The following is a 14,425-nucleotide window of genomic DNA, read 5'->3' on the forward strand; positions in this document are numbered from 1 at the left end:
CCGTGACGCTGAACAAAATGTTGCAGCAGGAAAGACGCGTCACGTGCCGTCGCGACTGGTAGAGCGCCTGTTTCTGCATATCTCGTGAGATGGTCGATCGCTACAATAATCCAGCGATTCCCAGCTGATGTATATAGTAGGGGACCATAAAGGCCATAAAGGCCGGTAACGGCTGCATTGGTGCAGTAGGACGGCTAGGATCGTGCTTGCGGCGTCGGCACTCTGTGCAAGATCAAATGTACTTTTGAACGAATGTGTTCATGCCGCGCCAATAAAACTGAAAAAGTAGCCTGGAGTAGGTTTTAAACAAACCTGCGTGTGGACATTGCGGATCGGCATGGAAAGCAGCACATATGCTGGCACGGAGATTCCTGGGTATGACGAGTAAGCCATTTGCAACCGTCAAAAGTACATTTGATAAAGTATTCCATCACGGATGGCGAAGTGAGAGACTTGTCGGTGTAGCACTCGAGATGGCGGGTGGGCGAGTGTTTCAGATAGGTAATCCATCAGAGACGCAATCCACGAATCTTTGCGTTCCTCCGCAGCCATGTCGATGAGTCCTGATAGTGGAAGGAAGTTGTCTTGGATGGAGGCACTCACAATATCAGTAGAAACAGGCGAACGCGAAAGGGCATCGGCATCGGCGTGCTTCTGGCCTGAGCGATAAATGACACGGATGTCGTACTCTTGGAGCCGTAAAGCCCATCGTGCCAAGCGTTCGGAGGGTTCCTTGAGGGAAGATAACCAGCAGAGCGCATGGTGGTCGGTAACTACATCGAAAGGGTGGCCGTACAGATAAGGCTGAAATTTCATAATGGCCCAGATAATTGCTAGGCATTCTTTCTCAGTTACCGAATAATTTGCTTCTGTTCTTGTAAGAAGAATATGTTGTTGCTTCTGTTCTTGTACGCAACAACATATTCTTTGTAACGAGGCTTTTGTTGGGCGAGTGCAGTGCCAAGACCGACACCGCTAGCATTCGTGTGGATTTCTGTGGGAGCGCTTGAATCGAAATGACGCAGTATGACTGGTGTTATAAGCAGTTCACGGAGCTTCGCAAAGGCACTGTCGCAGGCTTGAGACCACGCAGATAGATTGTGGTCTCCTTGAAGTAGGTCTGTCAGAGGTGCCATGATCGAGGCGAAACCCCGGATGAAGCGGCGGAAGTATGAGCAAAGCCCAATGAAACTACGCAGCTCCTTGAGAGATGGGGGCCTCGGGAACTCGCCAACAGCACTTAGCTTAACGGGGTCAGGAAGAACGCCATCCTTCGACACGACGTGTCCGAGAATGGTCAGCTTGCATGCTCCAAAGTCCCACTTCTCCAAGTTTAGTTGGAGGCCTGCTGCAGAGAGGCAGCGTAGAACCTGTTCCAAGCGATGAAGGTGCGCGGGAAAATCGGGCGAGAATACCACTACATCGTCAAGTAGCACAAGCACGTGTTCCATTTGAGGCCTCGTAGGATAGTGTCCATCATGCGCTCAAATGTTGCCGGCCCATTGCATAGGCCGAATGGCATTACGTTAAATTCATATAAGTCGTCTGGTGTAACAAAGGCAGTTTTTGGCCTATCATCCGGATTCGTGGGCACTTGCCAGTACCCAGAGCGTAGATCAAGGGAGGAAAAGAACTCTGCGCCTTGTAAAGAGTCGAGGGTGTCATCAATTCGAGGCAAAGGATAAACATCCTTTCGTGTTATTTTGTTTAGATGACGATAATCTACGCAAAATCGTATCTTGCCATTCTTCTTTTTAACTAAAGCAACCGGCTACGCCCAAGGACTGTTTGATAGTTGAACGACCCCTCGCTTTAGCATGTCACCTACTTGTTCATCGATGACACGGCGTTCAGTTGGCGAAACACGGTATAGTCCCTGCCGTAGTGGTGGGTGATTACCTGTGTTGATCTGGTGGCATACGGTAGATGTTCGACCTAAAGTAGCGCTGTGACTCTCAAAAGATGGCCGAAACTTGTGAAGGAGGCTCAAAAGCTCACACCTCTGTTGTGGGTTTAGGCCTTCGTCGACGACACGGTTGAAAATGTCGATAGTGGAAGGGTCATTCACGGAACTACAGGAAAAGGTGCTGACTTCGATGATCCATTGGGAACGTCAAGTGTAGGGATGGTTTCGAATGATTCTATCGAACCGATACATTCGCCTCAAAGCAGCTTAATCGTGAATGGGAACGGATTCTCCACAGGCACGTCGGTCGCACCACCTTGAAGAGTAAGGAGAGCGGTTGGGAGCGGTGATAAGTGGCGATGAATGAAAGCAGCAGAAGGCGTGAAGAATGCGGTTGCGTCGTCGACGGCGGAACACGACACAGGTGCGAAGACAGTAGCGCGTGGAGGGATGTGGGTGTTGTCACTAATGACTAACTTCGCGTAGGAAGAGCGATCGTGCTCTGGTAGCGCATCACCAAGGGGACAAAAGACGACTTCGGCATGGGTGCAATCAATGACGGCTTAGTGGTGGGAGAGAAAATCCCAATCTAAAATAATTTCATGAGAACAGTGCGGAAGTGCTACGAACTGCACTGTGTAGGGCACTCGATGAATTACGAGTCTGGCAGTACATGCGGCCACAGGCTGCTCAGGCTGTGAAGTGGCTGTATGAAGACATGAACCCAAGTAAGGCGTTGTCACTTTTCGAATTGAGCGACAAACTTTTTCGGCGTTGACAAAATTGCGGCACCAGTATCAATTAGGGCAAGTATGGGTACACCTTCAAGAACGGCATTAATTACATTCGACGGCGAACGAAGAGGGCTTGTGCTTTGCGATGAGAACGCAGTTCTTGCCTCGAGAACTGCGTCATTTAGTTTTCTGTGTCGATTGTAGGGGACGTCGGTGCATTGGGGAGGGCGAGCGTCGACGTGGAGAAGGAGATCGGCGATCAGGAGTTGGTCAATGGCTTGGTCGAGGAGCGTACAGTTTGGGGTCTGGAGTGTAGCGAGTGTATGTGTAATCGTTCTCATATGGACGTGGGTTTTCCTGTGAGTGGAGTGGGCGGCGGCGGCACAGGCGGGTGACATGTCCAGGTAGACCACACGGAAAGCTGATCGGTCGGTTGTCGGCAGTGTGCCATGGATTAGGGACTCGGCAAACTGGAGGTCGTTGCGGCTGGGCGGCATAAACAGGAGCAGAGCAGTGGAGGCGGCGCTTAGAACGTCTGTGGTCGTGCTGCTGCTTCGGCATACATCAATGGTGCATTGACTGGTGGCACCAGCTGCAGAGGAAGGACCTCAGATACTTGACCTTGTATAATAGTCCGTAGTGTAGGGCTAAGCGGCTCACTGCGCTCCGGTAGGCCGGAGACGAGTGAGTTGGCGGGCAACTTCTTCGCGCATGAAATCTTTGATCTGTGAGAGGAGGACGGGGTCTTGTGAGGGAGTTAAGCCGGACATCGATTCCTGATGTGGGACAGCAAGGCAGGTGACGAGACAATGCCGGCGGAGCTCATCATAGCTTTGGCAGAGCTCGGTAACTTGGGCGACAGTAGCAGGGCTTTTTGAAATGAGCATCTGGAAGCATCCTCGTCGATACCCTTAAAAATATGTTTGATGCGGTCCACCTCTGTTATGTTTGCATTGACGCGTTTGCACAAGTCGATGACATCTTGTATGTAAGTTGTGAAATTATCACCAGGCGAAGGCGCTGCTCCGCATGAAGTTTGCGGACAGCAGGACGACCGAAGACTTCGCTGAACTTTGCCTTGAATGCTGTCCAGGTTCGAACGCCGGTCTCATGGTTCCGAAGCCACAAGTGGGCAATGCCACTGAGGTAAATGCCGACAGTGGCCAGTCTCGTGACTTCGTCCCATTTGTTCAAGACACTCACGAGTTCGTAAGCAGCCAGGCAGTCGTCGACGTCGTGATCGTCAGCGCCGCTGAATATGGGAGGATCCCGCTGGCGGACCGCGCCAGAGCACATGATGGCCTGGGGAGCCTTAGGTGGAGGGCTTGTGGCAGATGCAGTGGTCATGACGGCAGGTCGAGTCCGGCTTCGCAACTCCAGGATTGCAAGGAGACCCAGCAAACTCCACCAATAATAATAAAGAACTGAGACAGTCAGAACTGTTATTCGAGAACAGGTAGGAGCGTAGGACTAGCCAGCGCAATCAGCGACAACGTCCGGGCCGAGCGCCTCGTGCTTAGCACTGACAATGTGTTTGCCGAGCTTTGCATGACTCACTTCATTCATCATTACACTTCCAAAGTGTTTTGCCACAAACGTTAATTAAAATTGTATACTTTGTATGAAGTCTGCTGCCCACTTCTCAAACATTCCCCCTGTAGTAGTACTATTCATAGGAAGAGGTAGCATTGCATTGTTGCTTGTAATGCTTGCTCTTGCAGGAGGCTCCCTCTCTGGACTCTTCCTCTTTGGGAAATGCTGGACGCGTTCTTGAAAATGTTAACAACCCTATGAACGGAGTCGAGGAGTTTGCAGTGTGTCAGGACAAGCACGAAACAGTTTCCAGTGAGTGTTTTGCTGCTGGTCAGCTCTTAACCTGGAAGTGTAGTAGTACATGGGGTTTGGCTGGGGTGAATATTAAGAGACTTTGTGCTGTAGTTGGACTGCTTTGTTTTGAAGTTTGCGTTTCATCATTGCTTTCAGCTCACGTGCATTTGTGCCAACATCCTCCAGTGCCCAACAGTACTGCGTCACCCTCGGTGTGGTGGCGCATTGTCAACTTCAGTTATGCGCGAGTTTCAGAAAGTCACAATAAATTAGAGCAAGTGTAGAGCCCTTATAATTGACCTAAGGCCCCTACACTACCCCCTCGAGTGCATTTGTCAATCATCTAAACTATTTAAAGGTGCCTCTATGATGGGATTGGCTGCTGACCCAAGGACTGCGGGTTAGCTCCTGGCCGCAGTGGTCTCATTTAGATGGGGAGCGAAATGGTAGAGGCCCCCTGTACGGTGCGATGTCAGCGCACTATAAAGAACCCCAGGTGGTCAAAATTTCTGGTGCCCTTCCACTACTGCATGTCTCATAATGGTGTCATGGTTTTGGCAGGTTAAATGCCAAATATTATCTATAACAACAGATGCTCTCAAAAGGTGTTTGGAGGATTTTGGAGAGCCTCTGCAAAATTGATCACTTTCTGTTACTGATCCATTCTGAAAAATAGCTTCACCATGTGCCATGTGAGTTACAAGTCACCACATGTAACGAAGCAACTTCAAGCAACTGCACTACTTTGAAGATGCGGCATTTCGTGCCAATTATTCTTGTTCAGTTGGTATTAGGGGTCAAATTTTGGTTTGAGAGACAACTTGGATGTGTTATTTGAATATTAGTTTCATTGAGTAGCTGTTGTAGGTTCACTGATCAGAATTTATGACTGTGGTGTAACTGCAGAAGTAATGTTCGTTATTTTTTTTCTGGTAACAACTCGATCAGTGGACCACAAATATTGTATCGACATCTATGGTATGTTTCTCATGGACATTGTAAACGTCTTTTATATATTCATAGAAATCCCAATTACGAAGATTAGATGTACGCTCAACTATAAAATGCTCGTCCGAGTAAGGTTGTAGGTACGTTGCACATGGACACTCAGTGGACATTCAATAGATATACACAGACATTGCCATTTATTAAATAAAAGCTTTTTCATGCACTGTTCGCACTTACCGCATGTAGTAGATGTGTTAGACCTGCAGTCCCACGGCATTCTTGCTCATAGGTGCTCGGCTTTACATTATAGTGGGTACCGAACTCTATAAAGTACACCCGAGCAGCGATGAGCAAGACTGCCATGGGACTGCAGCTCTAACACACCAACTACATGCGGTAAAGCATCAAAGACGTGAAGCTGGCCGGATTTCTGTCAGTCATCAAACTTAATAAGGCCAGTTTCACGCCGTTGATGCTTTCTGTAAGTATACCACACCAGCTAAGAGCCAGACTGCAGTGAGAGAGCAGGCGTCTGGCACGCAGCACTATACACGCAGGAAGCCTGAGGATGTGCATAGAAAAAAAGTTCTCATTCACAAAGTTTTAGCAATATTTGGTAAAGAAAGCCCAAACAGCCTGACATTATCATCAAGCACAAGCTGCCGTCTAACCTGCATGTTTATGCTGGGTCCTTAAAACCTTAGAGATTTATTGCGGCAGACAGCACATTATTTTCAAACACATTTATTGAACATAAAATTAAATCGATCATTGAATGTAAGTCAAGGTATGTGAATGAAAAATTATAGTACAAAATTATTCAATGAAGTTTGCCTTGAACGCATCGAAGTGATGTGAATGAAAAATTGCCGACCTAAAATCTTTGACGAAATTCCCCTTGAAAGTTTCAAAATTATGAGAATGTACAAAAATTCAATGAAATTGACTTTGAATGCTTTGAAGTGATGTGAATGAAAAATTGCTTAATGAAGTTCCCCTTGAAAGCTTAAAGTTATGTGAATGAAAAATTACTATACAAAAGTCTTCAATAAAGTTCACCTTGAACGCTTCGAAGTGATGTGAAAAAAAAATTGCTGACCAAAAATCTTCAACAAAGTTCCCCTTGAAAGTTTCAAAGTTATGAGAATGTACAGAAGTTCAGTGAAGTTCGCTTTGAAGTGATGTGAATGAAAAGTTGGTCAACGAAGTTCCCCTTAAAAGCCTGAAGTTATGTGAATGAAAAATTACTGTACAAAAATGTCTACAATAAAGTTCACCTTGAATGCTTCAAAGTGATGTGAATAAAAAATAGCTGACCAAAAATCTTCCACGAAGTCCCCCTTGAAAGTTTCAAAGTTATGAGAATGTACAAAATTTCAATGAAGTTCACTTTGAACGCTTTGAAGTGATGTGAACGAAAAATTGCTCAACGAAGCTCCCCTTAAAAGCCTAAAGTTATGTGAATAAAAAATTACTGTACAACAGTCTACAATGAAGTTCGCCTTGAAAGCTTCAAAGTGATGTGAATAAAAAATTGCTGACGAAAAATCCTCGACGAAGTTTCCCTTGAAAGTTCAAAGTTATGAGAATGTACAAAAGTTCAATGAAAGTCTCTTTGAATGCTTCAAGTGATGTGAATGAAAAATTGCTGCACGAAAATATTCAACGAAGTTCCTCTTGAAAAGAAGTTCCTCTTGGAAGCTTCATAATGCACCATGGCTACTCATCACAAGCAGTTGATCCTAAGAATACAAGAAAAAAGAGAATCAGTACAAGCTATCCAGAAACAGTGAAAAGAAATACTATAAGACATTCAAGCAAAAGCACACCAACAGTACTGATACTCTATATTATCATGAGAAAAAATGCTCGGCCTAAATTGTGATGCTGCACTCCTGAACTTACAGAAGAATTGAAAAAGATGATGCCTACTTCAGAAACACAGCAAATGCAGATGACTAATGCATACATTAGCAATAACGATGTTACTCATTTCAGCATATGTAAGTATAGCTAGTTCTAGAACCTAAAAAGCAATTTGGAATGCCCTCGGGTCTTACGAGTATCAATACATACAAAGACGTTTCACTAATTTGTGCTTCATTGTAAGTGTCAGTTTCGAAACATCCTACTACAAAAGAAAGTGATGTTCTCGTACAACAGTGCAGCAGATAAAAGCTATACTGGACACAAACTTGAGTATTCAGTGTATGCGTAATTGTCTGCCACATTGTGTTATAAAGCTATCCCGATAACATTCATCTTGCTCGGAATTTCTCAGAGGCGACTTAACGTCCAAGTATGATGAGAAACATAACCAATAAAGGGATCAACAATACATCAGAACATGTCACAAGATTCTAGTGCAAATGAAAACTAACTTTCGTAACTGTTTCGATCATGCCCCTTGTGATTTAAGTAGGAAGCATAAAGTGCAACATAAAATTAAAAAAAATGCATGTACCGCCTATGCGGGGATGGCTTGGTACTATGCGACACAAAATTGATATATGTATGCATTTTCTTGTCATTTAATGCATTATACTTGTTCTTTAAAACTGTGGTCTTTATGCCACACAGCCATGTACAGTTTATTTATTCCATAGCATAATGAGATAAAATAATCTAGAAAGAAAAGCTGCCCTCATGGCAACAGTAAAGCAGCACACTTGTTGTGAACTGTGGTGTCCGAGATTGCATGGAGATGCACTCGAGTGCTTTTGTAGGCAACCTTAAGAGGGATTACATATACTGTAGTCTTTATATGAGATTCGAAAAGCTGTATACTAGTTTTACCATAAATAGGTGCCTCCACTGGATGAGCAGCACTACTGATATAGCCTATTAACTTACACAAATGCTGGCATATGACCGTTATCATGCTCGCACATCACTTTTGTAGCTCGTTTTCCAAGCACGAACTAATCCACACAGCAGACACAAAATTTTTTACAGTGTTTTTCAATTACATCACACTGACAGGATACTGAAACCAATGAGCTTTGATTACAACAGAAAAAAACTGCGCACTGTAGAAATTAGCTGTCAGTTCCATGGAAGGGCCACTCACCAGGTTTGACAATTTTGAGCTGACAAGAGCAATGTGTAGACGAGGCGTTCATGATCACGTCTGCCAAAACTTGCAACGCTACGCGCCGCGGAAATGGGGCAACTTTCAATATGAACGCTGCTCCCCCTCCCCTCTGCCGGTGCACGCGTAGAGAGTGAGGGCATGACGCGGGCATAGGAATGGCTCTACGTAGACAGCAAAGCAATGACTTTAGTCCTCTACGTCACGACATTGCTCTGACGCTGTCAACAGTATACCACGTGACATGGCAAAAATTATTTCACACAACATGTGTAGTTTATGTAATTGTTGCTTTAACGGACTAATAATACTTGAAATAAATAATGAGACGCAATAAAAATTGTGTGCGATATTTTTTCATTTTTTCCCCGTGAAATGCTACGATATGCGGGGCTAATGTGTCAGCGTTTCGCATGCGTTCGTGTCCCCGCGGTCAGCACATTGAGCAGCCGACCGCCGTGGAATGCTCCTATGCGTTCGCGCACTCAATGTGCTCATCTACTCTACCGCTTCTAAGCCAGCGTTTCCAAACCATCCCGCAGAAACAGGCAAAAGACCACAAAATAACGCTGGTCAACAAAGCAACGCTGCTCGCGTGCTCGGGGGTTGGACTTGTTTGGGCACGTCATGCGCACGTCACCTCTTGGTCAGATGCTGGAGAGCGTGGGAAAGAGATTTGGCTTACAAAGGCTACGCCGAGGAGCGGCAAGGGTTTCGAGCTCGCCTCCTCTCATCCTCGTTCCCCGCCGCTTCAAAAAACCTGTTTTCTCCGTTCGTGATGAACCGATTTGAAAAACTTTTTTGGCAAAATGTTCCTCATCGGATACCCAACAACTTCCACTGTCTAACTAAAATTCGGTATGGGGCCTAGTGAGCGGCCCTTTAAGCTTACTGCAAAATGCATAGCAGATTTATTACCGTAAAAACCGGACTATAGGTCGGACCGCAATATAGGACGACCCCCCAAAACTTCGAATCGTAAAAAAAGAAATTTAAAAAAATCGCAAAGTATCGCGGCACACCCTTACCTTGATAAAAACGCAACGCAACTAGCTGCACTGTGGTAACATTCATTTTTATTTAGACACTGTTCAATGCTAGGAGGTCACGAAGTTACTCGGACTCATCCGAACTCGAGTCGGATGATGTTTGTTTTTCACTAGCGATGTCCCAGAGTGCATCGTCCTCTGTGCCGTCTAACGCGTTGCTGATGCAGCATTTGCGGAAGGATTTGCGAACCATCTCTTCCGGGAGGGATTTCCAGGCTGACGACACCCAGCCACAAACGGTTGCGAGCGGTGGACGCCGTAGGCGGCCAGCGGGGGTCTTGGGATTGTCTCCCAGCATCCACTCACTGTAGAGCTCGCGCACGCGACCTTTAAACGGCTTGTTCAGCACAACGTCCAGTGGCTGGAGTATAGATGTCAGTCCCCCGGGGATGACAACAAGATCCGTCTTGCCATCGGACAGCGATCGCTTCACATCGGCCGTGAGGTGACCGCGATAAGAGTCGAGCACCAGCATGCTCGGTCGTTGAAAAAGGGCACCGGGTCGCCGGTTCCACACGAGCCGGATCCATTCAAGCATGAGGGATTCGTTCATGAACCCCTTCTCGCTTGCCCTCACGATCACATCCCGAGGGAAGTCCTCCTTCGGTAGCGTTTTCCTTTTAAAAATAATATAAGGAGGCAGCTTCTTTCCGTCTGCTGTACACGCGAGCATCACGGTAAACCGCGAATGCTCGTTGCCCGTTGTCAATAGCTTCACTTGCTTCGCTGCTTTCTCGGTCACAGTCGTGTTCGATGGCATATCGAACCAGACCGGAGTTTCGTCAGCGTTGCCCATGTGGCCCATCATGTAGCAACGCTGTCGACGAAGCTCGATGACGAAGCGCTGATACTCCACAAGCTTGTGCTCGAACTCTGCGGGTAGTTTTTGGCACACTGAAGTACGCCGCCGCAGAACAAGGCCCTTCCGCTTCATGAATCGGCGCACCCACGATGGCGAGCCCTTGAATTGCGCCCTCGTGAGCCCCGAGTCGCGCGCAATCTCGAGCGCTTTCACGCGGATGCACTCCGTTGTCACGGGTAGCGACCTTGCGCGCAGCTCCCGTACGAACTCGACGAGTGCCGTTTCCAGTTCGGGGTGAACTGCAGTCCGTCCACGAAACGACGTTTTCTTCTGGTTGCTGCAACTTATGATGCGCTGTTTCTGGCTCCTCCAGTATCGGATGCTCTTCTCCGTCGGGCCGAATTCTCGTTGTGCCGCCAGGTTGCCGTGGGCTTCCGCATATTCGATGACTTTTTTCTTGAAGCACATCGTGAACTGACGTCGGCTGCCACTCATATTGAAGGAGATAGCCTCAGATGGGGATAATGAAACAGCGCAAAACCACCGCAGCCACCCTTGCTTCGCAATCGGGACAAACAAAACGCAAAATGGGCGTCGCGGCCGCCCAACGATGCTGTTGCTGATGCTCACGATGGCAATGGAGCCTACCGACTTTTGTCAACCCATTGTTGCAAGACTTCCATAAGTTTTCTGCCAATGACCGGTATATAAGACGGGGGTCGACTTTTCATCGCGTCTCTTTGAAAAAAAATTCGACCTATATTCCGGTTTTTACGGTACCTCTTGCTGCATTCCTGTGCCTTGCTGGGGCATGACACAACCTTTCTCAAACGGCTGCCTCTATGATGAATTCATTTGCAGGGTGAACCTTTTGCACAGCACCTTTGAGAAAGTCAAAGAAATAATTGATTGAGAGGCAAGAAGTGACACCAACTTAAATATTCAATCAAGCTAATAGCCTGATTTGGCCAACAGCCTGATTTCCTCTCAGATGACAATTGTCAAAGGCAGTTACAAGATTGTGTCCAGGGGGAGGGGGCAGCTATATAGAAGTCTGATACTTAAAGCTTTACATTTGTAATAAATTTGTAAGTGCAAGTGACCTATTTAGTGATATTTTGTACACTGTGATTATATTCCCCATGTTATTCCTTCGTTGACCTTAGCTCTATTTTCATGTTCAAAATAATATATATATATATATATGAACATTTGTATTGGTTGGTATAGATATGCAATCGTATCTGGGCTGCCATGAACCCATGCATGTGACGCTAGAGAGTCGCACCCTGCTAAAGCTTCAAACAGACTGTCAACCTCACAACGGGCGTTTTTCCGAACATGACTGTGAGAAATAAATTGTGACATTATAACACCAGTACGACACTACAAAGTAACAAGCAAAAAAGCCTTTCGTGATTAAAAGCTTGACATGTGCACTACACACACTTCTTTGTGACTAACACGTGAAACACTCAAAGTATCAATGCATTCACATCTCTGCCCGCGAAGTACGCCAACTACAGCAGCTACTAACGCTACTCATGCAATACCGCGACACACAGGTATATTTGGAAACACGGGTATATTTGGACTATGCCTTCATTGTTCACCACGAAACACTGAAGGCATAGTTGGCATCACTGCCTGCGTACGACAACACGTTAACTTTCAACTACGAATGCTACACAAGCAATACCACGGCGCATATTCAGAAACATACTTTCCTGTTGATCTTTCCTTGCAGCGAAAAAGATGGGGGAAAATCTGCTCAGAGTGGGCAAATCGGAAACAAATGCCGGGTGACAAGAGCCTGCTCGAAATGTGCTAGAAGTAGGCCTAGCAGGCACGACCAACTGTACTCCTGATTTGCCCAGATGGCGGGGTTTCTACAGGAGCGCGTGTCTCCGCTCTCATTCAACCGCTCGCTGTTGGTGGTGCTACCTACATAACCTGTTTTTTTTGCTACTTTGCCGATGGCATTGGAATAAGAAGGCCTGCATTATGTTGATTCTGTGATTAACTAATGAAATATATGCGTATGTAACTATAGTTTTGCTTAGATGGCTGGTCGTGTGAGCAGGTTAAGTATTTAATGCAGACTGGTTGACAAACGTGGAAACCGGTAGAATTAAGTAGGGCAACCTATGTTTCTGAATGACTTTTAGTATAGGTATTTTTGAAGTATTTCGCATAAAAATTATGCAATATGAGGGCTGTGTTGGCCAAAACATCACCACAATCACTGAAGTTGAGTGAACAGGTGCTGACTAGAGCCACGCCGCTCGTAGGTTACGGGCCTAGCGGCAGAAGGTACGAACTAGACGTGAGTATCCTAACTAATCACGCGTACCACGCCGCAAGCAGTAAAAAAAATAAAAGTGCCCGTTTGCCGTTTTTCAGCTTTTTTTTGTTTTACTGTAATATTTATTTATTATTACATAGTGCCCGCCCGCTACAAAGGTACAGTTTAGTACACTGTAACAAAAAAAAAATGGTCTCACTATTGTCATCATTATCACACTGGCAAAGATGGTAGCGGGCTAAAAGTGCATGTGCGTATGTACGGGTTTCTGTTGAAACTACTCCTATTTTAGATTGCGATGTTAAAATGCGGTGCATCAGCGCTGTGCCTTGAGTTTATTTTATGTTGTTCTCGTCTGCGTGTGGTGTTTTGTCAAAGGTGAAAGTGTCTTTGCTTTCGAGTACCTCATTTCGGTTGTCGTGATTTGCGAAGTCGACGATAAATAAATGTTGCACTCTCCGTGCACATAAACGTCTGGTGAGAATTTGGGCGCTCATGGAATAGTGGTGCTGCGAAGTTTTGTTACTGAGCCCGTGATCTCCGGCGGCCATTGCTCCTGCATTGCTAGCTTTCTAGCGAAGTGTGTGTAAGTACTTCTATGCTGTCACCTGCGCGCATTGCTAGCTTTTTTATTTTTATTTTTTATTGCTACCTTTATTTCTGGAAGAGCACCCCTTTGAAATGGTCACTTTTCCCTCTCTGTGCTATGGTGAAAAAAAATTTGGAGGGGGGGGGGGAGCATGGGCTCGTTGTTCCACCCCCTGGCTATGCCCATGCCTCCCAGCATGTGCAAAGCAGCTCCACCACCATCATAGTGTTATGCCGTTTCGAAATAGCTCAGTAGGTTTGCGAAATCTGCGTCTAGCATGCAGTCTAAATTGCAGAAATCACTTTTTGGGGGTGCTGGACAACTGTCACTCATCATGAACCACGTGTGACTGACAGCAAAGGATAGCAGGCGCATCTTTCAAGAGTTGCAGTTTGCCCGTGACATCACGGGAAGACTTTACACGTCACAGCAAAGCCTACCTTTGATACCGAAACCAAAATAAGTTTTAATGCGGTGGTATTAAAAATATATTCAATGTATTCTCAGGCACCCCGGCATTCTTTTTAGTGTTCTCGACACCCGTGTTTTCATTTAGAGTGTGATGTGTAAACTGTAGAGTAAGGTTATATTGAATTTATGCATAGCATTTCCAGAAAGAACATACCTTTGGACTCTCTCCAACATTTTTTTGCATCAAAGGGCAGCCATGCCCTGCATGCTTATCTATATCCAAGATGAACACCTCATTCTAGCTTGTATTGAAGCCCTTGAATGAAGAAGCTGGTGTTGCATACATAATTTTAAGAAAATCGTTAGTGTGTTTATTGTTACTTTGATCAGAGGACATATATGTTTCCATCGTGAGGTTGAATAAACATTCTGGATTTACTAACTTGAATTCTGGATGTGGTCAACCTTGTATGTTTGCTCAAACGGGGCAGTACGGGGGTTAAAAACATAAATTAAGGCAGCTTTGCACTAGTGGTGCCAAGAAGCCTGAAGAAAGAGGGGAAGTCTGCCTTGTTTTTTTTTTTTTGAGCTATCTCTTGTCTCTTCTCTTTCTTTTCAGTTTTTTTCTGTCTTTATTGCTCCTCTAATTATCTATTTCTCTTGCCCTTTCTACTTTTCTTCTTTTTCCATCTCTTTCTAATTCTTGCTTGCTACCTCTTTTCTAATTGTATGCCAAGCGACGACCACACAGGCACCTAAAGTG

At 45.7% G+C, this 14,425-nt stretch overlaps 1 protein-coding gene across 5 annotated transcripts in view; it reads left to right on the plus strand.

The window, feature by feature from the left end:
• Nucleotides 1–14,425, plus strand: part of LOC119187112 (uncharacterized) — a 185,367-nt gene that overhangs the window by 10,655 nt on the left and 160,287 nt on the right. For 2 of the 5 annotated variants that reach the window (XM_075872216.1, XM_037435361.2), the window contains exon 4: nucleotides 4,362–4,485. In XM_075872216.1, coding sequence (XP_075728331.1) covers nucleotides 4,362–4,485 — 124 coding nt within the window. Of the gene's footprint in view, nucleotides 1–4,361; nucleotides 9,619–14,425 lie in introns of those variants that run through there. The other 3 variants (XM_075872213.1, XM_075872215.1, XM_037435362.2) reach the window with 2 other exon arrangements.

The sequence above is a fragment of the Rhipicephalus microplus genome, chromosome 8, assembly GCF_043290135.1.
Source record: "Rhipicephalus microplus isolate Deutch F79 chromosome 8, USDA_Rmic, whole genome shotgun sequence".
In the NCBI taxonomy this organism is placed as follows: domain Eukaryota; kingdom Metazoa; phylum Arthropoda; class Arachnida; order Ixodida; family Ixodidae; genus Rhipicephalus; species Rhipicephalus microplus.